Source organism: Bos indicus x Bos taurus, chromosome 4 (assembly GCF_003369695.1).
Source record: "Bos indicus x Bos taurus breed Angus x Brahman F1 hybrid chromosome 4, Bos_hybrid_MaternalHap_v2.0, whole genome shotgun sequence".
Classification (NCBI taxonomy): domain Eukaryota; kingdom Metazoa; phylum Chordata; class Mammalia; order Artiodactyla; family Bovidae; genus Bos; species Bos indicus x Bos taurus.
The window spans coordinates 32,568,962-32,596,477 of NC_040079.1; the positions used below are offsets into that span (position 1 = coordinate 32,568,962).

The 27,516-nt window shown below is 40.0% G+C and overlaps 2 protein-coding genes across 17 annotated transcripts in view; both read left to right on the forward strand.

Annotated features, from left to right (window-relative positions):
* The window catches only part of CADPS2 (calcium dependent secretion activator 2), a 577,723-nt gene that overhangs the window by 161,545 nt on the left and 388,662 nt on the right, over positions 1–27,516 (forward strand). The window contains exon 3 of one of the 16 annotated variants that reach the window (XM_027539120.1): positions 17,991–18,143. The exons of the other annotated variants lie outside the window; for them this stretch is intronic. Coding sequence (XP_027394921.1) covers positions 17,991–18,143 — 153 coding nt within the window. The remainder of the gene's footprint in view (positions 1–17,990; positions 18,144–27,516) is intronic. 16 annotated transcript variants of the gene reach the window in all.
* On the forward strand, positions 20,423–23,304 carry RNF133 (ring finger protein 133). Its single transcript, XM_027539137.1, has one exon. The coding sequence runs from the start codon at positions 21,854–21,856 to the stop codon at positions 22,985–22,987; it is 1,134 nt and encodes a 377-aa protein (XP_027394938.1). The 5' UTR covers positions 20,423–21,853; the 3' UTR covers positions 22,988–23,304.

Consider the following 27,516-nt stretch of genomic DNA (forward strand, 5'->3'; position numbering starts at 1 on the left):
TTTCTAGGTCCATCCACATCTCTACGAAAGGCACAATTTAGTTCCTTTTTATGGCTGAATAATATTCCATTGTATATACGTGCCCAGAGAAAACTAAATATTGTATATTAATGTGTATATAGAGAGAATCTAAAAAAATTACACAGATGAACCTGTTTGCAAAGTAGAAGTAGAGGCACAGACATAGAGAACAAATGTATGGACACACGGGGGAAGGGGGATGGAATTAATTGGGAGATTAGGATTGACATGTATACACTGCTACTACGTATGAAATAGATAACTAATGAGAACCTACTGTATAACACAGGGAGCTCTACTCACTGCTCTGTGGTGACCTAAATGGGAAGGAAAACAAAAAGAGGGGATACATGTATATGTATGGCTTCCCTGGTGGCTCAGTCGGTAAAGAATCTGCCTGCAGTGCAAGTGACCCAGGTTCTATTCCTGGATTGGGAAGGTCCTCTGGAGAAGGAAATGGCTACCCACGCCAGTATTCTTGCCTGGAGAACTCCACAGACAGGCCCCTGATGGGCTACAGTCCATGGGGTCTCAAAGAGCTGGACACAAGTGAGCAACTAACACTAACTATGTCTATGTATAATTGATTCGCTTTGCTGTGCAACAGAAACTAGCACAACATTTTAAAGAAACTACACTACCACAGAAGTTAAAAGTAAATGTTCCTGCCATCTACTCTATTTATCCTGTAAGACTGAGCCCGCTGGCTACATCCTCCAGGTAACTTGCCTAGTCCCCCTCCCTCCTCTCTCCACCTCTCCCTCATTCTTCTTCCATCTTTCTCTCTCCTTCCACACCCCTTCCTTCCTCCTCCCTTTTCACTTCCTTCTTTTCACCTTCCTCCCCTCTTTTCCTTCTCCCCTTACTCCCCCCTCACCATGATTTTTCCATGTCAAAAAATGTCTGCTGTTGCTGCTGAGTTGCTTCAGTCGTGTCCGACTCTGTGCGACCCCATAGACAGCAGCCCACCAGGCTCCGCCATCCCTGGGATTCTAACTGTGTAGAAATGTAATGGAGGGTGTTAATAGGAAGTGCTTTGAGTAGTCAGATTAAAAGGTAATGGTAGGACTTCTCTACCAATGGTGGTGTAATAGATCAGAGTTATTGCTGAGATTTTTTATTATTATTATTTATTTTTATTGAAGTATAGTTGATATGTAATTGGGATTTGCTTTTAAATCAGCATTTAGCCATCTGAATATAATTGTTTTATGTGCAGGAGGGGAGACAAGGAAAAAGCTCTCAAGTTAGTAGTGTCTAAGTACCAATGTATAGCCAGACTTGTTAGGAATGCTATCAGTTAAACATAGCAGAATTAAAATTCTGTTCCATTGAATGCCTACCAAAAAAAAAAAGGGTAATGGTTGAATTGCTTAATGACAGTCATATCAACTGCACATACAAAGTTTCTATTTAGCAGACACTAAATATTGTCTTTTTTTTAAGTAAAAAATGTGGGGTATACTGCTGTGGTGAGATTATGAAGTAGTATTTTAGTATTTTCTGCCCAATAATTTTACTTCATGGGGAAAATGATTATGCCTTCTCCAGGGCATTCTTAAATTTAAGACCTCTTCAACTAAGAGATGGAAGGCTTGGAAAGATTGCGGTTTCCAAATGTTGTATAAGATTTTCTATAGTAGACAGTCATTTCCTCCCCCAGATCTTAAACACTTCATTATTACTATTAACTTTTGGGTATGAAAGTTACTACCTTTTCATTGCCAAGATAAATTTCTGGTGGGAAATCTGAGCAGTATTATCTGTAAAGTGTTTGTGTGTGTGTGTGTGTGTTAGTTGCTTAGTCATGTCCAATTGTTTGCAACCCCATAGACTGTAGCCCACCAGGCCCCTCCATCCATGGGATTCTCTAGGCAAGAACACTGGAGTGTATTGCCATTTCGTGTTTGTAGCTAATATTTATTGGGAGAAACAGGTTCTGTTTTTTAAATGTTAATATGACTTATTTTTGTAAGATTTTATGTGGTCTTACCCATTTAATATTTTGTTTACTCAAAATTTAATCTTGTTGTTGAGAACTATTTATGGGCTGTTTTTATGCCTTGGTACCTTCAATTTACACATTTTTGAAGTTGCCAGACTATTCAGGCATTGCTACTAGATATCTGTCATTCTCTCTTGCTTGGAGGGACAAAATTGAGTAAAGGAGAAAAGTGTTTAATTGGGTTCTGACAAGCCTGTTTGGAAAATTGATGCAAAATGGTAAAAAGTGATAGGTTATGCCAAATATGGGCTTCCCAGGTGGCACAGTGGTACAGAACCCGCCTGCCAATGCAGAAGATGTGAGTTCAGTTCCTGGGTCAGGAAGATCGCCTGGGATAGGAAATGGCAGTGCACTCCAGTATTCTTGCCTGGAAAATTCCATGGACAGAGGAGCCTGGTGGGCTACAGTCCATGGGGTCACAGAGTCGGACACGACTGAGCACTCATGCACGATGTAATGCCAGATATAAGAATAAGGTTGGGATCAGTCATATTCTGAATTCAAAAGTGTGACTGTATAGAGTAGATAATATTGGGAAAGATAATTTGTACTATGTAATGGGTCTTTGTTTTGCCAGTTAGCTACAAAGTTTCCTTAAGTGGCAAATTTTGTTGATTTTTGAAGGTCAGGTCCAATACATATGTTACAGAGATTGTCAGTATTTGAACCATTATTTTCTGTTGTGGTCTGGTGAAGGCACGGGCAAATTCCAAGTAAAGACTGAACTCCATTTGACTTCCTTTGGGCACTAAATGATTATAAATAGACTCACACTATTACAGGTCAGGTTTTTGACCTCAAATGAGTTTGCTGCAAACTTCTGGGAAAAAAAAACAATTCTTAGGGTGTCTCATGTTGAATTGTGTGTAAAAGTCTATGGCCCTTTGTAAAATCTAGGGGAGCCCAATCGTATGTTTTTGTTGAAGTTTGTATTAGGACCAGGGCAGACTTTAAGCTTCAACAGTAACTTACTAAGAGCAGAACGTGTGGGACTTTTATTTTAGAACTTTGTATCATGGTTGGTTTTTACAGTCATACAGCTTGCTTGCTTTCTCTCACAGATTGTGTTCATTTTTAAGCCTTAGATGCTGGAGAATTTTGACCACAGCAGATGATTATAGCTGGTTTTGTCCTTGGGAAAGCAACTCTTTTTTTAGATGCAGGACCAACACTGGACTCCAGATCTTGAAAGGAGCATGAACTCTTTGAATTGTGGGTGGGCCGTGCAGTTAGCCTTGGTCCACAGGCATGCAAGGACACTGGCATTTTTCTTGGAATAGGTGTGTGGAAAAGACCCTGATGCTGGATAAGATTGAGAGCAGGAGGAGAAGGGAATGACAGAGGATGAGGGAGTTAGATGGCATCACCAACTCAAGGTGATGAGTTTGAACAACTCAAGGTTTGTTCAAAAGCATGAGTTTGAACAAACTCCAGGAGATAGTGAAGGGCAGGGAGGCCTGCTGTGCTACAGTCCATGGATTCTCAAAGAGTTGGACACGACTTAGCGACTGAACAACAAGGTGTGTGGAAGAGAATCCTTTCATATCTTCTAGATGTCAGCAGGACAATATTTGCTGCTTTGAAATTTCAGGGAACAGAAATCTTCTGTGACTTATTGAGGAGCCAAACTTGATTCATGGGGCTTGTCCAGAAGTTCAAATCGCCCCCCACCAGTTTGGCTCAGGAGAGAGAAACCTCCAGCAGGAAGAGTTATGAGGACTGACCAGTCCTAAGTAGCAGTCGGGGGCAGTCCAGTAACATTTCCTCACTTAAGAGTGGTGTCCAGTCACTAGAGAGAACTCCTGGCTATTCAGCACTGGAGAGATGAAAGGTTAAGAGGTTTGGTATGTGATGGAAGAGAACAAGAACCTCAGATAGAACATAGTAACAGGGGCAGTCACCCTTGTGAGGAAGGAGGTGCAGTCTCATGCCATTTCAGAGAGGATGTGTATAGGTCGATTCGTCCACCACCCAGGCTTGGTAAATTCATAGTGCCAAAATTAGCCTCTGGATGGGGGTGTTTAGGCTCATAGATCATAAATTCAGAACAGTCCTGTGAACGGACTAGCATCTTGGCAAAGCCAAAAGCAAGGCTGTTAGTTTACCTTTTTAAACCTACACTCTTCACTCTTTGCTATAGTGTTTGCTGAATAGACCACTGTCTGAGATAACTATTGCTGTCTCAGCCTGGGTGTTCACCAACTTATGAGAAGTGAAAAGACATAAAGATAAAATAGAAATTTTTAGAAAGTAAAGAAACAATTACTTCAAGAATCAGTTATATGAGAAGACTTACTGAGACAAATGCTACCAAGATCAATGGAAAAAAATGTACAAATAAACACAATTAGGAATATAAAATGAAAATTAACTGCAGATAGAATAATTTAAAAATTGTAAAATTACTTTCAATAATGCTATGCCGTAGATTAGGAAACTTAAACAATTGACCCAAGAAGAAATAAGAAACCTGAACTGTTATCCATTAAGATAGTGAAGTGATAATCCAGTCTGTACTACTCAAAGAGACTAAGCTCAAATAGTTTTACCAAACCTTCAAGGAAAGTTAATTTCTAAGAGTTGTCTCAGAAGTTAGGAAGAGAAAGCTTGTTTGAAGCTAGTATATCTTTGCAAATAACCAAATTTGGAAATGTAATAATAAAAAACTAAAGACCAGTCTCATTTTATGTGGGTACATGTGTGTGTTAGTTGCTTAGTCATGCCTGACTCTTTGCGATCCCAAGGACTGTAGCCTGCCAGGCTTCTCTGTCCATGGAATTCTCTAGGCAAGAATACTGGAGTGGGTTGCCATTCCCTTCTCCAGGGGATCTTCCCAACCCATGGATCAGACCCAAGTTTCCTGCATTGTAGGCAGATACTTTACTGTCTGAGTCACAGAAAAGCCTGTGGCTGCATGAATCCTTAATAAAATATTAAATTTTAGTGATATACATCAGGATGAAGTATGTTTTATCCTATGCGTGTGTGAATGATTCAGTATTAGAAAAACTTAAAATCACCAATTAGATTAAGAGGTAAAAGAGAAACATTATATCATTTTATTAATGTGACAAAAATGGCCTCCCTATTCCTTGGGAAACACCAGTGTTGAAATTAGGCCAATTAATAACCCTGCGCTTCCCTGATAGCTCAGCTGGTAAAGAATCCTCCTGCAATGTGGGACACCTGGGTTCAATCCCTGGTTTGGGAAGATCCCCTGGAGAAGGGAAAGGCTACTCACTCCAGTATCCTGACCTGGATGATTCCATGGACTGACTGTACACTCCGTGGTGTCACAGAGTCAGGCACGACTGAGTGACTTTCACTTCACTTCACAGTAGTTTCTAAGTATTCAAGTGAAAGGAAGAGTTACCTATTGCTCACTTTAAATCAAAACAAGGTGTGATTAAGCTTAATGAAGAAGGCATATTGAAAACAAGGATAGGCCAAAAGCTGGACTCTTGAACCAAACAGTTGGCTGGCTAAGTTGTGAATTCAAATAAAAAGTTCTTTAAAAAACTGGAAATAGAACTGCCTTATGATCCAGCAATCCCACTGCTGGGCATACACACTGAGGAAACCAGAAGGGAAAGAGACATGTGTACCCCAATGTTCATCGCAGCACTGTTTATAATAGCCAGGACATGGAAGCAACCTAGATGCCCATCAGCAGATGAATGGATAAGAAAGCGGTGGTACATATACACAATGGAGTATTAATCAGCCATTAAAAAGAATACATTTGAATCAGTTCTAATGAGATGGATGAAACTGGAACCTATTATACAGAGTGAAGTAAGCCAGAAAGAAAAACACCAATACAGTATACTAACACATATATATGGAATTTAGAAAGACGGTAACAATAACCCTGTGTATGAGACAGCAAAAGAGACACTGATGTATAGATCAATCTTATGGACTCTGTGGGAGAGGGAGAGGGTGGGGAGATTTGGGAGAATGGCATTGAAACATGTATAATATCATGTATGAAACGAGTCGCCAGTCCAGGTTCGATGCACGATACTGGATGCTTGGGGCTGGTGCACTGGGACGACCCAGAGGGGAGGGTATGGGGAGGGAGGAGGGAGGAGGGTTCAGGATGGGGAACACAGGTATATCTGTGGCGGATTCATTTCAATATTTGGCAAAACTAATACAATATTGTAAAGTTTAAAAATAAAATTAAATTAAAAAAAAAGAAATGAAAAAATAATAAAGGAAAAATAAACATTTTTTTCACATATAAAAAAAAAAGTTCTTGAAGGATATCAAAAATGCTACTCCATTGTATCACTCATTCTTGTGAAGGATGAGAAAGCAAAACAGGCTTGCTGACAGGAGAAAGTGTAAAGGGTCTGGACAGACAATGAAACTACCCACAACATCCCCTTAAGCCAAAACCTAATCTAGAAATAGGCGCTAACTCTTCTCTTTAATGCAATGAGGGCTAGGAGAGCCCTTTTGAACTGTGGTGTTGGAGAAGACTCTTGAGAGTCCCTTGGATTGCAAGGAGATCCAACCAGTCCGTTCTGAAGATCAGCCCTGGGATTTCTTTGGAGGGAATGATACTGAAGCTGAAACTCCAGTACTTTGGCCACCTCATGCGAAGAGTTGACTCACTGGAAAAGGCTCTGATGCTGGGAGGGATTGGGGGCAGGAGGAGAAGGGGATGACAGAGGATGAGATGGCTGGATGGCATCACTGACTCGATGGACATGAGTCTGAGTGAACTCCGGGAGTTGGTGATGGACAGGGAGGCCTGGTGTGCTGTGATTCATGGGGTCGCAAAGAGTCAGACACGACTGAGCAACTGAACTGAACTGAACTGAGGAGAAGTGAGGAAGTTACAGAAGAAAAGGTTGAAGCTAGCAGAGATTGGTTCATGAGGATAAAGGAAAAAAGCCATCTCCCCAGCACTGCCAGGTGAAAGCAGCAAGTGCTGATGTAGAAGCTACGGCAGATCCATTCATTATCCTAGTTAGAGACCAAAAGTCTCTCTGAAACAATGTGGCTGCACTAAACAACAAATTTTCAACATAGTACAACAGCCTTATATCAGATAGGACTTTCATAGCTAGAGAGGAGAAGTCAATGCCTGGATTCAGAGAACTGGCTGGATCTCTTGTTAGAACTAATGCAGCTGGTGACTTTCAGTTGAAGCTCATGTTCATTTACCATTCTGAAATCCCTGGTCCTTAAGAATTATGCTAAATCTACTTTACTTGTGCTCCATAAATGGAGTGACAAAGCCTCAATGACAGCACATGTGTTTACAACATGGTTTACTGAGTATTTTAAGCCTAATGTTGAGACCTACTGCTCAGAAAATTCCTTCCAAGATGCTAACTGCTCACTGATAGTGCACCTGATCACCCAGGAGCTTTAAGGATATACTACCAAATATTTTCACGCTTGCTAACACAACATCCATTCTTCAGTCCATGGATAAGAGAGATGGAGAAAAATCAAGTTAAAAACTTAACGTCATCTAGCAACAACTCAAAAGTTGTAGAGAAGAAAGAAATGGTGAATTCCATCTCCTCTTTATATACTTACAGGTTAAGAGGTTGTCACATGCATTTTTTGATAGACTGTATGACTTTTCCTCTTGAGTTATATGAAATCAGTCATATAGTTTTCCTGCCTGTATAACCTGTTAGTATAATCTGTATCAAATGGAAAAAATCATGCCAGGAGAGCTAATCAAATTCTTGTTTTGATCTTGTTTTTATGGGAGGTTTGTGGGTGTGAAGGAACAAAAGCTATTTTTCTGAAGTTGGCATATACATTAAGATGATGATAATCACAATCCAGCTATATTTGCATGTATCCTTTATGAGTCATGAAATACTTTCCATAATGGGCAATCACTTATTAGTTGTTTAGCTGGAGATATTAACAGGCACAAAAATAGATCAGTAGTTATATATGTTATATATGGAAAAAATGATACTGAATGTTTTACATCAATAGAGACTTCATTAGAATTAAAGGATTGTGAAAATCCCTTAAAGACCCTATCATCATTCTTATCTCATAAAATAAGTGAATTAAGACTATAATGTAAAGATGGTGATAGTGGTGGTAACACATATCGGACTATATATTGAACTGAGCAGTGTTTTAAATGCTTTAGATACTGTACATTTTTTTCATTTAATCCTCATGAGAGTTCTAAAGGGTGGGTTCTGCTTCTTTCCCTATTTGACAAGTAAAAAAGTCAGGGCATATAATTTCAAGTAATCTGTTCAAGGCTGCAGAACTAGTATAAGCACAGGATTCAAACCCGGGAAGCTTGGCTTCAGAATTAACTAAACCTGTGTAATTAACTAAACCTGAAGCTTCCCGCATAGCTCAGTCAGTAAAGAATCTGCCTGCAATGCAGGAGACCTGGGTTTGATTCCTGGGTCGGGAAGATCCCCTAGAGAAGGAAATGGCAAACCCACTCTAGTTTTCTTGCCTGGAGAATCCCATGGACTGAGGAGCCTGGCAGGCTACAGTCCATGGGGTCACAAGAGTCAGATACAACTTAGTAACTAAACCACCACATGTGAAATGTAACAATTCCTATTCGTGTTAAAACTAATGAGAACTATCTAATACTATGAAATGTGATATGAACCAAAGACTTGTTTTTAAATATAAAAATGTCACAGCTCCATGAGCTTCATGAACCCGAGTCAAAGAAGCTTTGTGATCAGATGTGCCATTTGGGCTGCTTTATCATCAACTGCATGAAACACGCTAGGGAATGTGGTACCTTATCGTAGGGTATCTGGGCTGTGTGTGAATACACTGCTCCATCTGTGGGCAGGATTTTCCTATCATACCTCTCTGCCACTTAGTTTACATTACTTATTTGTCACATCAGAGTTCTTGAGTGAGGTTCAACCTTGACTTCATCTTTGAATTCCTGGATACACAGAAACAATTGATTCATGAATATATTAAAAAAAAAAAGTTGTTTTTTTCCCTCCACGCAGTGCAGCATGTGGGATCTGGGTACCCTAACATCCTCCAGTGGAAGTGCTGAGTCCTAACCACTGGACCACCAGGAAATTCCCCAAAATTGGTTTTTTTTGATCACTGCTCTAGTACCCAGAACTGTACACATAAGTCAGTTCTTGATAAATATTTGCATGAATGAATGAAAGAATAATGTAGATATTGAGTAGATGGTTCTTGGATTGTCCTCCTGGAGCATATGTGAAGAACAGACAGTGCCAAGCTCTTATGCCAGAGAATCACTTTTACTATGAAAAATCAGATCAGTAATTGATTTTATACAAATCAGTGTGCTAGGCTCTGAAGGAAGACAAACAAATATTATAAAATCCTACCCTCAAAGAACTTAGAATTGAGAATCAAAAAGCCTCTATTAGAGGTAAGAGTTAATTAATGTTTTCAACACCTGCATAAAAATATACCCATGCAGTATATAATTTCCTAAGAAAGGATGTAGAAAATGAAGAAAATACTATTTATTTCTTTAAAATGTAGCTAGCACTTATTTTTACTTTAAAAGGTACATATTTGTATATACTGGTAACCATAAACGCAAAACTTTTTAATGATAAAAAGCCAGAGACAGTTCAGAGTAGAAAGAATATAATTTGTATTGGGTTAGGTGGTTTCTCAGAGAAGGCAATGGCACCCCACTCCAGTACTTTGCCTGGAAAATCCCATGGATGGAGGAGCCTAGTAGGCTGCTAAGAGTCGGACACGACTGAGCGACTTCACTTTGACTTTTCACTTTCATGCATTGGAGAAGGAAATGGCAACCCACTCCAGTGTTCTTGCCTGGAGAATCCCAGGGACGGGGGAGCCCGGTGGCTGCCGTCTGTGGGGTCACACAGAGTCGGACACGACTGAAGTGACTTAGCAGCAGTAGCAGGTGGTTTCTGGTTGCAGGATCTGAGTGTGTCTTGAGCTGGGAAGAGAATGTCTATGGGTTGTTGAGATAGATAGTTGCACTTATAAACTTTTTGCTTTAACTGTTACTGCTGATATGATAATAGGGCCTTCTTTGAAGTACCAAAATGAACAAAATCTGGTACTTTTCTTTGGATAATATCTATTTAGCTTACGACCTGATGCATATTTATATAAGTATATATGTGTGTGTGTGTATATATCTTGATATACAAAAGATAATTAAAGGAGCATTTAAAAATTTGTAGGGTCAAGTTGGTTATATATTAGAAATAGTTGTTACTTTATGGCTGTATATTACTCCCTTTTTGTATCATTTTTTCAGATTCAGAGATGTGGATGGAATTTATTCTTGACTTTTGGAGAGAAAATGTGAGACAGATGGCCTCTGATCCTGTGATATTAAATAAGCCTTTTTCTGGACAACTGTTGTCAAAGTAATTCCTAGTGGAGGGAAGACATGTCAAATCATTGCCTGTTCTATTTTTTTTTTTAATGGATGACTGTATAATACAGAGGTTGCCAAAAGCTGCTGATAAGTCTTAATATTTTGAAGAATAAGTGCTTGAAAAATCAAACATTTGTTGGGTACCTTGAGCAAATTGCACTGTGTTGGTGTTGGGACAAGGTGGGGAAACAGAGTTTAGAGAAATAAGAGGACACTGCCCCTCTCGAGACATTCTACATCAAAAGTATAGCCAACATAAAGCATCCAACTACACTATGTAACATATAGCAAAATTAAATGAATGTCAAGTAGGTGCGGAAAGAATATGCTTAGTCTCTCAGTCATGTCCGACTCTTTGTGACCCCACAGACTGTAGCCCACCAGGTTCCTCTGTCCATGGGGACTCTCCAGGCAAGAATACTGGAGTGGGTCGCCATGCCCTCCTCCAGGAGATTTTCCTAACCCAGGCATCGAACCCAGGTCTCCTACATTGCAGGTGGATGCTTTACTGTCTGAGCCACCAGGGAAGCCCAAGAATAGTGGAGTGGGTAGCTTATCCCTTCTCTAGGGGAACTTCCAGACCCAGGAATTGAACCGGGGTCTCCTGCATTGCAGGAGGATTCTTTACCAGCTGAGCTACCTGGGAAACCCACAGAAAGAATAGGAGCAGGATATTTCAACTGGAGTGACTGCAAAAAAGATAGGGATCATTGGTTTTGTTTTAACATTGATTCATTCATTCATTTTGGCTGTGTTGGGTCTTAGTTGCAGCATGTGGGTTCTTCATTGTGGCATGTGGGATCTTTCATTACAGTGCAAGGACACCCTAGTTCTGACATGCAGACTTTAGAGCGCTGGCTTAGTAGTTGAAGCTCATGGGCTTAGTTGCTCCGAAGCTCATGGGATCTTAGTTCCCTGACCAGGGATCGAACCTATGTTCCCTGCATTTCAAGGAGGATTCTTAACCTCTGGACCACCAGAGAAGTCCCTGGGGTCAGTCTTGAAGGATGACAAAATGTTCCTAGGTAGAAAACAGGAAAGAGCCTTCATCAAATGGGGAATGGGGAGAGGACCCTTTTATTGAACTCCCACCATGCTAGCAGTGTGCTTGGTGAATTACAAAGAGATGTGAAATGGATCGTCTGATATTCATCATGGCCGGGAAGGCAGGTATTACTCCCCTGTCTTACACATGAGACAGCCAAGTCTCAGGGTGACTTAGCTTACACAGCTAGCACATGGCAAAGACAGGGTTTCATGGAGGATCTGTTTCACGTAGCCTTGCGCTTTAGTACCATTTCTGCTAGTGTGATGACTCTATTGCTGTTTTTATCCTTCTCTGCTGCCTCCCAGAAGGGATTAAATTCCCTAATAAATAAGTAAGGGTTTGTGACCTGTGAATTGGAAAAACTTAAGGGATCTAAGGGGGAAAATCCTCTTAAACACCACTGCCTTGCTATTTCTTACTGCTGAAAGCTCACTCTGAGTTAACCGCACTCCGGGGAACTGGTCTTTGAAAGACAAAGCTTATACAGGCCTTTGATGACCGATAGCGGCCTAAGAAGGTCTCCAGTCTTTTTCATGGTTTTAGGGCAACTTTGAAACAACAGAGCTCCAAAAGCAGGCTCCTCATCCTCAGCGATTCTTAACTATAGGAGCAAAATTGTCCGTTAATAGAACAGGGAAAGTTCTTGTGGTTATTCTAAAGATTCTGTACCCGCCCCCTACCCTGCTTTGAGTATATTGCCTCTTCTCCACCCCTTTGAACAAAAATTGAATCTAAATGATTGAGTTAATATTAAAATGTATTTTTCCCCTAGACTCAGAGAAAGATAACAATACCACCAATTACTGTCCTTAATCTTGTTTTTAAGGATGTTCAGCTCCTTTTTCTGCCCTCTTAATGAACAGGCTGTGGTGTGAGGCTTTTCCCCCAATTACTTTCCAAACTACTAGTAATGTGTTTCTCTTTGTTGATGGTCATTTCTGTCCTCTAACTTAGTAGATTGACTGAGAAAGAAAAGTTGTTCTCAATTTGGTGTTCAACTGTTTTAATTCAGAATGTGGAAGAAAGTATAATTTATGTAGGTTGATTTCTGCCTGTTAAAGTATAAATGAATTTAGTTATATTCCAAATGCTCATTTATCTTAGCATTCAGATATGGCTATAAGAAATTCTGTTTTATGAGTGTTCAATCTGTAGAAGAATTAAAGATTAACCACATTATGCATATTTAACTATTCTGTTGCTTGAACTAAATGATCACCCTTACGAAGATAAAATTAACTAGATCAGCCTTATTGTGTGAGTAATATTACAGGTTAGAATCTAGAGGATAAGACATTGCAATTTAATTAACCTTCATTGAGAACCTATGATGTGCCAGAAGCTGAGTATTAAAAAAAATGAGAGTAAGATTTAGTCCCATACCATGAGATTATAGAGAAGAGCATTTTGTAGAGGGAACTATATCAGTTGCTATCTAAAAGCTCAATATAAGGGTAGTGATTTTTTTCATTTTTAATTGGAGAATTACTGCTTTACAATTTTGGTTTCTGCCATACAACAGTGTGAATCAGTATACATGTGTCCCCTCCTTGAACCTCCCTCCCCTCCCCACCGTCTCCTCATCACAGATCACCAGGTGGAGCTCTCTGTGTTATACGGCAGCTTCCCACTAGCTGTCTGTTTCACACATGGTCGTTTTTCCGTCAGTGCTGCGCTCTGAATTCATCCCACCCTCTCCTTCTCCCGGTGTGTCCACAACTCTGTTCTCTATGTCTGCATCTCTGTTCAAGGGCAGTGTTTTTTTATAAACTACTTTTTAAAAGGTCAGTATCTGTCACTACTCAGGAGTCTAGATGGGCTCAGCAATTGGTCTCAGCTGGATTCAGTCGCATTTGTGCCATCACCTCAGCATTAGGAAGACATCTCTGCTCATCATGGGTGTTCGCACATATTTGTCCATCTATGGGTTGACCTAGGTCGCCTCAGCTGGTACACTTGTGCCCTCCTCTATCAGGCTAGCCTTCTGTGCTATAGGATAGCAGGATTTCAAGAGTGAAGGGAGGGAGAGCAAAGCCTTTGAGGCTTAGACTTGGAACTGGCGCATCATCACATCCGTGCCAGTCTTTTCACCAATTTGAGTCACCAATCTATCCAGCTTCAAGAGGTGTAGAAATAAATTCCACCTCCTGATGAAGGACCTGGCAAGTCACATTGCAAAGGCATCATTAGGAGGGAAGTACTTAGGCCCATTTTGTAATTAGTGTTCCTACTGTAGGTACAGTTTCATAAAAGGAACAAAAAGTCTGTCTAAGGTCTCCATAAAATGAGTGCTGCAGTAGGAGCCCAGGAAGCTGTAAGCCCTGTGAGTTGAAGAAGCATACATTTCAGGCTGATAATAGTGGAAAATGAGGTTGAATTGAAGGAGAGAGGACCAGGCTGGAGAAGTGTCTGTTGAAGTTTCTAGAAGCTTGGATGTTATCCTTTGGATAGACGGAACCATCTAAGGTTTTAGACAAATAGGAATGCCATCGTGAACTTCATTACTTTTTTTGATAGGTTGCTCTGGCAACAGAATGATTTCAAGGTGAGCAAAATATTGCTGGAGATTAGATGCTGTTGCCAAATTCTAGACTGTGGAATGACGACGATGAAGCCAGTGAAAAGTACTCACTCACATGTGGTAAAGCTGACCATGTTGCTCATTCTTTCAAACAAACTCCTTTGATGCAGGTGCTGTGTTAGGTGTTTGAGAAACGCTAGTGAGAATCCCCTTTAATGTTATAAAGGCTTCTTGGAGCTATGGGCTCCTGGAAGCTCTTAGACAAGTTATACCTTTCTCATGCATCTCACTGTTAGGAGTGCAGATAATTGAGAAGAACAGTGATCCCGGCTTACATAGTGAAGAAGTGATGGCTAGTGAGATGGTAATTTAAAATGTCTGTTTTGGCTGTTCTTTCTTATATATTTAGTTACCAGAGCTTTTAGTGATATTGAAAATTATTATATTGTTTAATATAAAGAATACTGAATGAGGCGTTTCTGTTGTTCAGTCACCAAGTTGTGTTTGATTTTTGTGATTCCATGGACTGCAGCACGCCAGGCTTCTCTGTCCCTCACCGTCTCCTGGAGTTTGCCCAAATTTCCAGTGAATGAGGAGTAGGAGTAAATTTTGTAACTTTCACGCATCTGTATCTGCCCCCTAGTATAGTGTGTGACTGTCAATGTAATTCAAAAGCTCATATATTAGTTTTTAAATTTACCGTATTCCATTTTAGCATATTCAGAGCTCTTTCCTGGGTTCAGAAATAAGTGGAAAATGTATTTGTATGTGAAAAAAATTTTGTTGCATGTGTCTGAGAGAATATGTGGCAGTAGTGATTAATTTATGGGAGAAATTTTGAAAAAAATGTAAGGATTTACCAATTTGCAATCAAATGTAATAACATCTTAAAATAATTTACTGTTAGAATTCTTTAGAAATAAAGATACCTCTTTCAGAAAGTATTTATCATTAGCCTTACTCACTTTTTCTTGTTCTTAGTCTACTTAGAATCAGTATTCTGTTCCTGCTAAATCCCATTATGATGCATTTAATTACTCACAGAAACCCTGCTGCTGCTGCTGCTGCTAAGTCGCTTCATTCATGTCCGACTCTGTGCGACCCCATAGACGGCAGCCCACCAGGCTCTCCCATCCCTGGGATTCTCCAGGCAAGAACCCTGGAGTGGGTTGCCATTTCCTTCTCCAATGCATGAAAGTGAAAAGTAAAAGTGAAGTTGCTCAGTCATGTCCGACTCTTAGCGACCCCATGGACTGCAGCCCACCAGGCTCCTCAGTCCCTGGGATTCTCCAGGCAAGAGTACTGGAGTGGGGTGCCATTGCCTTCTTCGACAGAAACCCTATCCAGTTGTTATTCTTAAGATTAAAATCAAATCCAGTGTGTTTTGTGGATTCCTAGAGATCTCTGATAATACTTGGATAAAGCAACTTGTGAGGTAGTTTATTGAAGCTTTTTCAGTATCCTCTGCATTTAGAGATACATCCACACAGTATTGTCCAGATAGTATTTAGCTATTTTTCTTATCAAAGTTGAGATTTCTGGATGTTTGAGCATTCTTGACAGGTTGATGAATAGTGGAGGGATAGAGATCAGGTGATTTCTCTCCATCAGGTTAATGAAAATTATAACCTTCTTGAACTTATTTGGAACCTAGAAATTAGGACATGTACATGCATGTACCTAATTGGTGTATAACTCTCTTCTTCCACCTAGATGATGACCCTCTGAGAACAATGGTGCTGTGTCCCTGGTGACATAGGCTCTGGCTCACATCAGTACCTTGTGTATAGTGAATAATACATTTATCATGGTTAGTGGTTATATAGGTATAATTCCGCTGGGTAAATCTTGGGAACTTTGTTTAGGTACTCACCTTCCAGTTGGTACCCGTTCCCTTTGGTGGCAGGACACTGACTGACTTTATGTTCCTTCCTGCCATGTGCTCAATCAGGGAAGGGATTTTCCATAGCAGGATAAATCATGGTTAACCTGAGCCAAACATGATAATTCTACCCTGGTTACCAGTGGGTCCATTCAGTGTGGGTTTGCTAAAGCACTGCTACCGAAGGAGACGTTGAAGGAAGTTTAGTTAGGTTTCTGGAAAATAAAATTGCCTTGCTCTTCTATGGAGAGATGTGAGAACAGTCTCTTTGTGCCTCTGAATGTGATCTGTCATTCTTCCCATTGAAACCTAGAACAACAGTAGCTAGCCTGGGGGATAATGAAATGAGCCTGTAGATGAGAAAAATCAACTTACTATACTTAGACGTAGGGTGGCAACATGGAAGGGCAGCCAAGGATATTTGGAGCATGGAATGAGCCAACCTTTGTATATTTCAGCCTCCTTTGGTTGAACTTTGCAGGCAGGCTAATGAAAGCCTCTTTAATTCTTGGATGTTAAAAAGATAGAAAGGTTAGATATTGAATAAATGGTCTAATAGTCAGAAATTAACATTAGTCATCTGTTTTCCTCTCCTCCCCCCAGCCCCACTGCCCAACTTCCCTTCTGTCGTGTTCAGACATCCTGGCCCCAGGATAGAAGACCCCTGGACCTGGTCCTGATAAAATGGATGCAGTTTTGTATCAGGCTTCATAGGATTATAGGCATTTGTGCAAGTGTCTGCTGTTTTAATCTCAAAGATCAGGAAACGGAGACAGGTTGGGGACTCCTCCTTATTGGATGTATTGCCAATTATAAACTTCATGATAAGAGCTCGGACCTAATTTCTCAGGGACAGGTGAATCTGGGGATGAGTCCTCCCTCCCAAGGCTGTTATTGACATTTTGGGTCAGGTAATTACTTCCTGTTCAGGGCTGTTTTGTGGATTGTAGAATATCCAGCAGTATCCCCGTCCTCTACGCACTGGATGCAGTAGTACTCTCACACTGTGACAATCTAGAGTGTCTCCAGAAACAGCCAACTATTTCTTGGGAGACAAAATTATCCCCCACTTGAGAACTGCTATGTTGGGGGTAAAAAATTGTTTCTTACCAGTGCGTTTGTCCTAAGAGAGGGGGGACGTTCTGGCTGCCATTGCCTAAGCAGTTCATCGTACAATGAGAAAGAGACAATGAATTATTAATACTAAGTTTTTCAAATTGGTCTTTTCAACCATATGATGAGCCTTTAGATTTGAGATGTCTTGAGCTAAAATATAGCTACCACTTAAATTCCTTCAGCTTTCAAGATCAGCAACTGATCTTTAGCAAGCTAAATTGTATTGTTTTTAAAATCCTGTCTTCAGTTGTTAAATAATTGCATGTCTAACAAACAGCCTCTGATATGATGATAACTGTCTTCTTGATAAGGTTTTATTTTGTCAGTGTTAATAAATGTCAGTTTACATTCCCCAGAAGCAGCAGCATGTTGAATCTTTAGGCCTGGGATAAGCATTTAATGTTGCAAGACAGAGGGAATGATTTGTTTCTGCTTCCCACGGACTGACTGGCATATTGGGTAGCATAAAACCATACCTGAGAACTGATGACTGGCCAGAAACATGCAGTCATATATGAATGATTTCTATTTTGCCTCTCAGATGGGAAAACAATGAGCAAAAAGTGTTTAGGCAGCTTTCAGTCTCTCTAGAACTAGGAAAGAAACTCAGGTATTTAAAAAGTTATCTTTTTTTTGCTTTAGAGTTTATTCATATTAGCATATGTCATGAGTCATGGCTGCCTAGCTTTTTGGCCAATAGGATTTCAGTATGCAGTGCATTCATATAAACTCTCGGATTGGCTTAACTGGTTCTGATGTCACAATTTCCCCCATTAGGAAGTCACAGTTTTCTTGAAATCACATTGTGCTAATAACAAATCCTGTTATTCTGTTTCATTATGAGAAAGATAATCTACCAAAAATAAAAATGCTGGAAGGAGCAAGATATCTTTGATCCATGCAGACCTTTTCCATTCCTGTGCTTTAATTATCTCCTACCAACCCTTGAAGCTAACTTCCTAACTTTCTTCCACAACGAATGCTGTTGTATTTTTCACATTTGTCTGTTAATAGGCAAATGAAGGAATGAGCCTACTTAGAATTACTTCTTCAGCTCACAGTTCTGCTTCATCTCGACTGTGGAGGCTCGGCATCTTTCTACTACTAAGCCTTCCTGACTCAAAAGGAAAAGCCATTTGGACAGCCCACCTGAATATAACATTTCAGGTAGGAAGTCGCCTCATATCAGAATTGGGGGAGAGTGGAGTGTTCGGGAATCATTCTCCTCTGGAAAGGGTGTCTGGTGTGGTGGTACTCCCCGAAGGATGGAATCAGAATGCTTGTAACCCTATGACGAACTTCAGCAGGCCTGGGCAAACAGACCCTTGGCTGGCCCTCATTGAACGGGGTGGCTGTACCTTCACACGCAAAATCAACGTGGCTGCAGAGAAGGGAGCAAATGGGGTGATCATCTATAACTACCCAGGTACAGGCAACAAGGTATTCCCCATGTCTCACCAGGGAACGGAAAATATAGTTGCTGTGATGATAGGCAACCTGAAAGGCATGGAACTATTGCACTTGATTCAGAAAGGAGTCTATGTGAAGATCATCATTGAAGTGGGGAGAATGCACATGCCCTGGCTGAGCCATTACATCATGTCTCTATTCACCTTCCTGACCGCCACTGTGGCCTACCTGTTCCTGTACTGTGCCTGGAGACCTCGAGGGCCCAATTTTTCCACCAGGAGACAAAGGCAGCTGAAGGCAGATGTGAGGAAAGCCATTGGGAAGCTTCAACTGCGAGTGCTCCAAGAAGGGGACAAGGAGCTAGAGCCAGATGAAGACAATTGTGTTGTTTGCTTTGACATTTACAAGCCTCAAGATGTAGTACGTATTTTAACTTGCAAGCATATTTTCCACAAGGCGTGCATCGACCCTTGGCTTTTAGCCCATAGGACATGCCCCATGTGCAAGTGTGACATTCTGCAAACTTAAGAAACCCAGGGGATCTCCTGAAGATGTAACTGAGTCTTTCCGGTGATCAGTTAAGATGAATTCTCTTTTAGCACTTTATGTAGAGAGAAAATTCAATTGCAACTTCTCTACACAAGTACTAAAGAGGGTGAAATTTGGTTTTAAAAATAAAACTCCGTATCATGTCCAGCTATTTGAACTTGTTTTTCTAGTGTTTTTTTATACATTTTTGTCCTTATCTAAGTAAGGGCTTTAGTATACATTAAGCCTTGATTTTCAAATTACAATGATTGTGATATTGATGCCATGGAGAATTAGTCATAATATTTTAAAGTTTCTTTATACTAATTTTTAATTAGTTTAATTTTTGGTATCTAATAATACTTCTGTTCAGTAAACATAATTATAAGCTGAGATCTTGATTTAATTTTCCACAGTTAATTTTATTAATACCCAGGAAATCTGGTTGCCAAATCTACTGACTTGGAAGGAAATGTGTTCTGAATAATTATTTTAGATGCCAGTACTTTTGGTTATACATCTAAAAATATTTTAAATTATTATAAGCCTCATTTAGGGCAGCATTATATATTGTAAAAAATGTATCTTTGTTTGCCAGACCCCTTTAAACCCTAGCATAATGTATCAACTATGGTTGTAGGTTTTCCTTCTAGAATGACTCTAGGAAATACTAAATGGGACTGAGCAACTTCACTTTCCCTTTTCACTTTCATGCATTGGAGAAGGAAATGGCAACCCACTCCAGTGTTCTTGGCTGAGGAATCCCAGGGACGGGGGAGCCTGGTGTGCTGCCGTCTCTGGGGTCACACAGAGTCAGACACGACTGAATCGACTTAGCAGCAGCAGCAGCAGCAGTATGTCTTTATTTGGGACATTTTGAAAATATAGACCTAAAGCAGAAGTAAAATTTTATTCAATTGCATTTCAAAATTGTATCTCTTACCTTTTTTTTTTTCTTCTGGTAGATATCTGTGTAACAATAAGAGGCCTACAGATGTGGGTTTTGTTGCTTTGATGAAAATCTCTGGATAATATGCAAAAGCATTGATGTCCAACTCACGTGGCACTTTGTGAGTGAACACACTGTGTACCTCACTGTCTGTTTTGAAGAGTGGGTGTGTGGAAATCAGATTAACGGCCTTTGGGAAAGAACATAGACCACTGTGAGCTGAAGGTGTCACATCAGTGTTTTTCTTTTAATGCTACTTTTTGATGGGCCCATAAGAAATCTTTTCTCCTTTGTCTTTCCTGCTTCAGGTTGTCATGTTGCTAATTGATATTTTATAAGAATACACTAGGAGAAGGCAATGGCACCTCACTCCAGTACTTTTGCCTGGAAAATCCCATGGATGGAGGAGCCTGGTAGGCTGCAGTCCATGGGGTCGCTAAGAGTTGGACACGACTGAGTGACTTCACTTTCACTTTTCACTTTCATGCATTGGAGAAGGAAATGGCAACCCACTCCAGTGTTCTTGCCTGGAGAATCCCAGGGACGGGGGAGCCTGGTGGGCTGCCGTCTATAGGGTTGCACAGAGTTGAACACGACTGAAGTGACTTAGCAGCAGCAGCAGCTTCTGTAGTTCTGGCAAGATGGAACCTGAAGTATCTGTTAGTACCCTATGCCTAGAGGTCAGAGACATTTATTTACAAGGTCAAAATTCTTGGCTTTGGCTTCCTAGCTGGTGAATAAGAACCACGGAGCAATTCTTCCAAGAAAGTGTATTGGCAGTACCAGTGAGTGCCCATGCCTGTTAGTTCACATGTCATTCTTTTGGCTTTGGAGTTATATTGTGCTCTTGGCCTCAGTGTAGCAAAAATACAGGCAGAACTAACAGTGTATGTGGGGTCTTCCACCAAGGATGTTTGCTGATTTAGGCAAACATTTTGTTAAAAGATTCAATGACCTTTAACAGTCACTGATGTCAGTGGTTAAATCTGAGGACCTCAAAGTTTGTCTTTCTAGAATCTATAGCTACATTTTTGTTCAGAGTAAACTGTGGTAAACCAATATTGCTCTATTTAATCTTTTCCCCTACACTCGTCCTCCTCTTTCCTCAAAATATTGTTAAGCTACTAACAGATGTCAAGGTCTGCAGAGAAATGACATTGGTCTTTTCTGTCTTTAGTGCTGCCAAAAGTGAGGGTAGTGAGGCTGAAGAAATTGAGTGGGATACCCTGCTTTTAAAAATTAAAACCAAACGGATCCAACCAACTTTTGAGCAAGGTTTGTTAAAGTTCAAAATTTTACATGCTAGATTAAAATTATATATTGTATGGTGAAAACATGAGTTAAAAACAGTGTTATTCACCACTTCTACCCCATATCTGGTCATAGTGCTAATTTTTAATTAACATTCGTGGTTAAAACTTGGCTTTTTGCAACAGATATTTACTTCACTGATTGTGAAGGCAAGTGTTAATTGTATGGCTTTTCTTGCATATGTATTCGGGTTTTAAAATTCATGCATTATATAATTTTTATATTTTTTATTTTAATGTGATACCTGGTATCATAAGATGTAACTCAAGGGCTGAATCTGTCCAGTAACATTGAAATTACCCATAGCAACATTCAAGGCATTCAACCAATAAATATACAGCATGCTCTAAGCTCTTACCTAATTGGCTGTGTTCTTTTATGTCATAATCACATCACCCAACAGTAAACAGTATCTAGAGTTACAGTAGTGAGACTGGGATTTTTTTTTTTCAATCTAAAGTTTTCCTCTTTCTCTCTCTCTCAAAAAAAAAAAAAAAAAAAATCCAAAACGCATAAGACTTCTTTAAGAATTTCTTACAAAAACATGCTGGAAGACAGTCGAACTTGTTTTCACCCAGAAGGTATTTTTCATTTTAATAGTTTACACTGATCATCAACAGATGTGGAAGCCACATCCTTTTGTTGGGTTGGTTCTTCAGTCACTTAAGCAGAGAGAGAGATGCATCTACTCAAGGTTGGCACTCAGAGAAACAATGCTGCCTCTTCCTGGCTCATGAAATTCAGCTTCCTTTGGCTGCTTAGCCAGCACTGTTGCAGAACCAGTGCTGTTTGGACTGCTTACATGAACATATCGTTTCATGTTGGGAATCGCATGTTGTCAGAGTTGGGAGAGACTGGCGTGTTTGGAAGAAGCTCCACTTTGAAGAGAGTGGCAGGAGTCATCGTGCCTCCAGAGGGAAAAACACAAAATGCCTGCAGCCCCAATACCAGTTTCAGGAAGCTGAAGAACTCGCAGACATGGCTCGCTCTTGTCGAACGGGGAGGCTGTACCTTCACCCAGAAGATCAAGGTGGCGGTGGAGAATGGAGCCAGTGGAGTGATCATCTATAACTTTCCAGGAACTGGCAATCAGGTCTTTCCCATGTCTCATCAGATATTTGAAGACATCGTTGTGGTGATGATTGGTAACTTAAAAGGCATGGAGATTTTGCATTTAATTCAGAAGGGTGTTCATGTGACCGTCACGATTGAGGTGGGAAGAAAACACATCATCTGGATGAATCACTATTTTGTCTCTTTTGTGATCGTCACAACCGCTACGTTAGTGTATTTCATCTTTTATCATATTCGAAGACTTTGGGTAGCAAGGGTTCAGAACCGGAGGTGGCAGCGGTTAACAAATGATCTCAAGAAAGCATTTGGCCAGCTTCAGGTTCGGGTACTGAAAGAGGGGGACGAGGAAGTAAGCGGCAATGGAGATAGCTGCGTAGTTTGCTTTGAACTCTATAAGCCTAACGATACAATTCGTGTTCTGACCTGTAAACATTTTTTCCACAAGAATTGCATTGACCCCTGGATCTTAGCCCATGGGACATGCCCCATGTGCAAATGTGATATTCTTAAAGCTTTGGGGATTCAGATGGATGTTGAAGATGGAACAGAGTCTTTGCAAGTTTTAATGTCCAACGAATTGGCTGATATCCTGTCATCTAGTGAAGAGGGCACAAATAATGAACTTCCTCCTTCAGGAAGGTCAGATAAAGTGACACACGAGGAGGAGGAGGAGCCCGTTTCTTCTCAGGACGTCGGCCACTCTAATTCAGTAGCAGCGGACATCCATCCTCCGCCTTGACAGCATGGCCTTCAAGGAAGTGAATTAAACCTGTTTGTGAAATCAGGTCCTAAATACTGACAAGCAGTTTGTTCAAAGTGTGATTTTCGTGTCTTTTTTGTTGTTGTTACTTTGGTAATTTTCTGCATTTGTCAAGTCTCAGAAAAAAGAAAAAGCCCTAGCAGGGTTTTTTTGTTTTTGTTTTTCCTGTTTCTCACCTTTACTAAATGTAATTTTTTTGTCAGTGTATGTTGCTCCTGTGAGTATTTATGTTTATTTCTGTGTGCACATGAATTTTTTTTTTTACTTTTTGGTCACCCCGTGTGGCTTGCAGGATCTTAGTTCCCTGACCAGAGATTGAACTCGGGCCACCACAGTGAAAGTACTAAGTCCTAACCTCTGGACTGCCAGGGAATTCCCAACCAAGGACAAAATTTATTCCTGAATTTTTTTGCATATATAGTGGGCTTTATTTTGGTAGGAAAATTGTTAATATATTTACATGTTCCTTATAATACAGAAACTATCAATGAAATTTGAAAAACATAAATGAGCTTTTATAAGCTAGGGAGAATAAAATTTATCTTTTGATATTTTTAGTACAATATGCTAACTTGAAAGTCATTGTGCTGTGTTCTCTTCATTCTTGGTGTGAAAATTTTGCTGTATGGAATTGTACTGTTTTGACACACAATTCTGTTCAAGCCATTAGTACATTTTATGTGATCTGTGTATATACGGTGATAGGAATTTTAGAGTTAAAATACCAGAACTCTTTAAGGGAATAGCAGATATTTCAGCACCGAGTATTGCTAATCATAATTGTTACATGTTCATAATGTATAGAAAGACTTAAATAAAGAATTGCTGTGGTTAGTCATAGTGTATTTGTTTCACTTATGCCCTACCCCACTCCCTAGTTAATTTTTTGTAATTAAAACACTGTAACTATGTCATTATTTTGTAGATAAGTACTAGAATGTAGAAATTATTATGACTTGCTGGGATTGTTAGTTTTGTTCACTCTGTATTCCCAGGATCCAGACAACGCCTGACTCAAATATTTGAGTAAATGAATAATTATTTTTTGAATAATGTAATTATTATGTGTTAATCTGAAAAACCGGACTGTTTATCCAAATCACAGAAAATAGTGGAAACTTAATCCTGAAAAGTTTCATCCCAAATCACTTTGATAAAACAAAAATTTAATTTTTAGCCCAGGCAGGATTCAGTATCACAATTTAGCATGGATAATTTTACTTAAGAGCCTTGAACTCTCCAAGGCTGACACAGGGATTTGAATTCTTGTACGACCCTAGAGAGAGCTCTATTAAGAGGAATTTTGTGAGCTGCTGTGTGCTATCAATATTGGAATGCACAGCCAGGCAGGAAGGCAGTAGCTGATTCTAACTGCAATGCCAAGGAAGACTGTTTAAAGGAAGAAGTACGCTCCTCTAAGACCAGAGAGAACTGAGACACAGAAAAAATCTAAGCAGATGGCCAGGTGCTGGCAGTCCCCAGACCCAGGGTTCTCAGGTCATTATCGTTCTGTGTACTCTTGGCAAATTCATGTGGAGTGTGTATTCCATGTTAGACCTAACACTTGGGGAATTTGTTGTTTGCTCTTCACACTGATACCGACAATTGTCTTGTCCATCTTTCCACTACACACATTTTCTCCTTTCTCTCCCATGCCTCCACTCTGTTCATTATTGTCCATCTTAGATCTGACTTACCTTCATGTGTGAGAAATTGGCATGAATATGCTTTTATAATCAAGCATTTATTTGTTAATGTGGACATCAAACATTGAACACAATGTGCTTATGATCTTGATTTGGGATTTTCAACAGATGTTCATTAGAGGATAGTTAGAGTCTGTTTGAAACAGAAGGAAAAGGTCCCATCAGGGAACTCGGGAGCTATGATTGCTTTAGTGCCTACCAGGTGGCACTAAAGTTCTTTGCCTAGCTGTTTCGTATGTCAGAACAAAACAGCAGTTTTAATCCTTGTCTTTAGAATGCTGTAAACAGATCAATAAACCACTTTTACTCTGGGTTTAATAACCAGAACCTGGAAATAGCACTGCTGTGTCAAATGTCAGGTATTATTCATTGTAATAGTTTTTTATACCTATTCTTTGGGCTATACGTTTTCTCTTATACCTAGTGATGCAAATGTATTTTACCATAATGGCGTGGGACCATAATATGAATTATTTTGCCCCTAATACCAATGTCATATGAATTTCCCTTGCATTCCTCCTTTGTATATATTTTTGCATTTCTCTGGTAATTGATTCCCCATGCTCGCCTCACTAGGTAGGGGTTTGACACTCCTTATAAAAATGACACTTGTTTGTTTATTATGGGGATAACTTGGACTTAATGTTTACTGACATGAAAATGATTCTAAAGCACTTGACCACTGATTGAGTGAAGCTACAGGTAAGTTTACCTATACAGTAAATCATAAGTGTTGCCTCATATTCAAAGGCACAGTATGTTTATAGTATGTATCCCTGTTTCTTGGCTATAGATTTACTCTAGTCATCCTATAGAGAGATGTTGGTCAGCCATAATATTTACAGTAATGTATTTCAAAGGATTTAGTGAGCCAGGATCTGGCATTTCTGATGGTATTTAAGCATAGTATATAAAGTGTTTTCTCCTATCACACAACTCACTGGTTTTTGAAGCAGCTGGCATGAACAAGTGGGAGAAAGGATCAGAGTTTGAAGAAGCGTTAAAGAGGAAGCCTTCACACATTGATACTGTGAAGTCCATTTAATGGCAGCTTCACGTTCCTGCTCCATCATTTACCGTGAGCACTAGTTTTTGTAGTTTAGAATTTGTTTATTTGGTTTTTGTACTTTTTCTTTTTTAATGATTAGTGCTTAGTAATGAAAAATAAGGATTATGGGTTATTATAATTATTAATACAGAAATATGCATACCTAGTTTTCTAAACTGTAAGAATTTTGGGGGGAGAAGAGGGATTAAGTAATGTACTTTAGGTTAGAGACATGATCTGGTCCCTGGGCACGGGTGTTAGAGTTGAATGCACACTTTACACTCTACAACACTTGCACATTTTATAATACTTCAGTGTATATTTGTTGTTGTTTAGTTGCTCAGTCGTGTCCAACTCTTTGTGACCCAATGGACTGAGGTACACCAGACTTCCCTGTTCTTCACCATCTCCCAGAGCTTGCTCATACCCATTGAGTCGGTGATGCCATCCAACCCTCTCATCCTCTGTCATCACCTTCTCCTCCCACCTTCAATCTTGCCCGGCATCAGGGTCTTTTCTAATGAGTCAGCTCTTCGCATCAGGAAGCCGAAGTATTGGAGCTTCAGCATCAGTCTTCCAATGAATATTCAGGACTGATTGTCTTTAGGATTGGCTGGTTTGATCTCCTTAATGTACATATTAAGCTCAAATATCATCATAACCTCACAACCAAAATGTCCCTTTTTTTTTTTTTTTTTTAATAGCGACACCACAGCTTATAACATCTGTCTTTACAATTATGCTGTCATTTTTGTCAGGCCTCTAAGATGTTTTCTTTGGTTTCAGCTGCTGGTAGGAATTTTTCTTCTCATTGTTGACGACCAGGGTAACTGATTTGGGGACGTTCCTACATTAGTAACATTTATCTCCTAATTCAGCAGCACTATTGATACTTCTTTGGTGGCTCAGATGGTAGAGACTCTGCCTGCAATGCAGGAGACCCAGGTTCTATCCCTGGATTGGGAAGATCCACTGGAGAAGGCAATGGCTACCCACTCCAGTATTCTTGCCTGGAGAATTCCATAAATAGAGGAGCCTGGCCAGCTACAGCCCATGAGGTCACAAAGAGTCAGATAAGACTGAGCGACTAACACTTCAACTTTCATGGCTGCCACATAAGTTCTGTCAGTTCTAAAAACTTCCCAACTTAACGGCGACTTCTTCAGCATTCTTTCTCTGAATCCTCTTGACCTTCCTACCATTTGCTCTTTGTTCTCATCCCAAGCAGAGTTGCCCGTAACCATGCTTTCCCATCCCATCTTATCTTCTCCAGCTTCAGCCTAGAACCAGTTGTAAGACATTTCAGTCTTATTCTGTGTACCAAGTGATACCGAATTTCTTGTTTTCCACACTTTTTTTCTATAGTATCATTCGCCTACCCTGATTTGTCTCTGTTGATATCCACCAGATCTTTACTTCTGTTTAAAAATTCTTATATTAATCTCAGCTATTTCTATTCCTCCATAGACCAGTACTTCTTAGCCATGGCTACACATCAGAACTTCTTGGAGAGTTTTTAAAATGCTCAGTACCCTGACTGTACCCAAGACCTCTGGGATAGGGCCTTGGTACCGGGTACCCAGGTGTTTCCAATGTGCAGACAAGTTTGAGAACCACTGCCAAAAATAAGGCTGTTCCAAAAGGCCTTTATGTTAATTGGGTTCCCAATTTCATCCTCTGATTCCTTCACATTTACTTATTGTCATTTTCCTGAAAATATGTAGATAAACATCTAAATATCAAGTTATAAAGGA

Excerpts from the sequence above, each read along its gene's own strand:
- RNF133 (XM_027539137.1), top strand. The coding sequence starts at position 21,854 with ATGCATCTACTCAAGGTTGGCACTCAGAGAAACAATGCTGCCTCTTCC.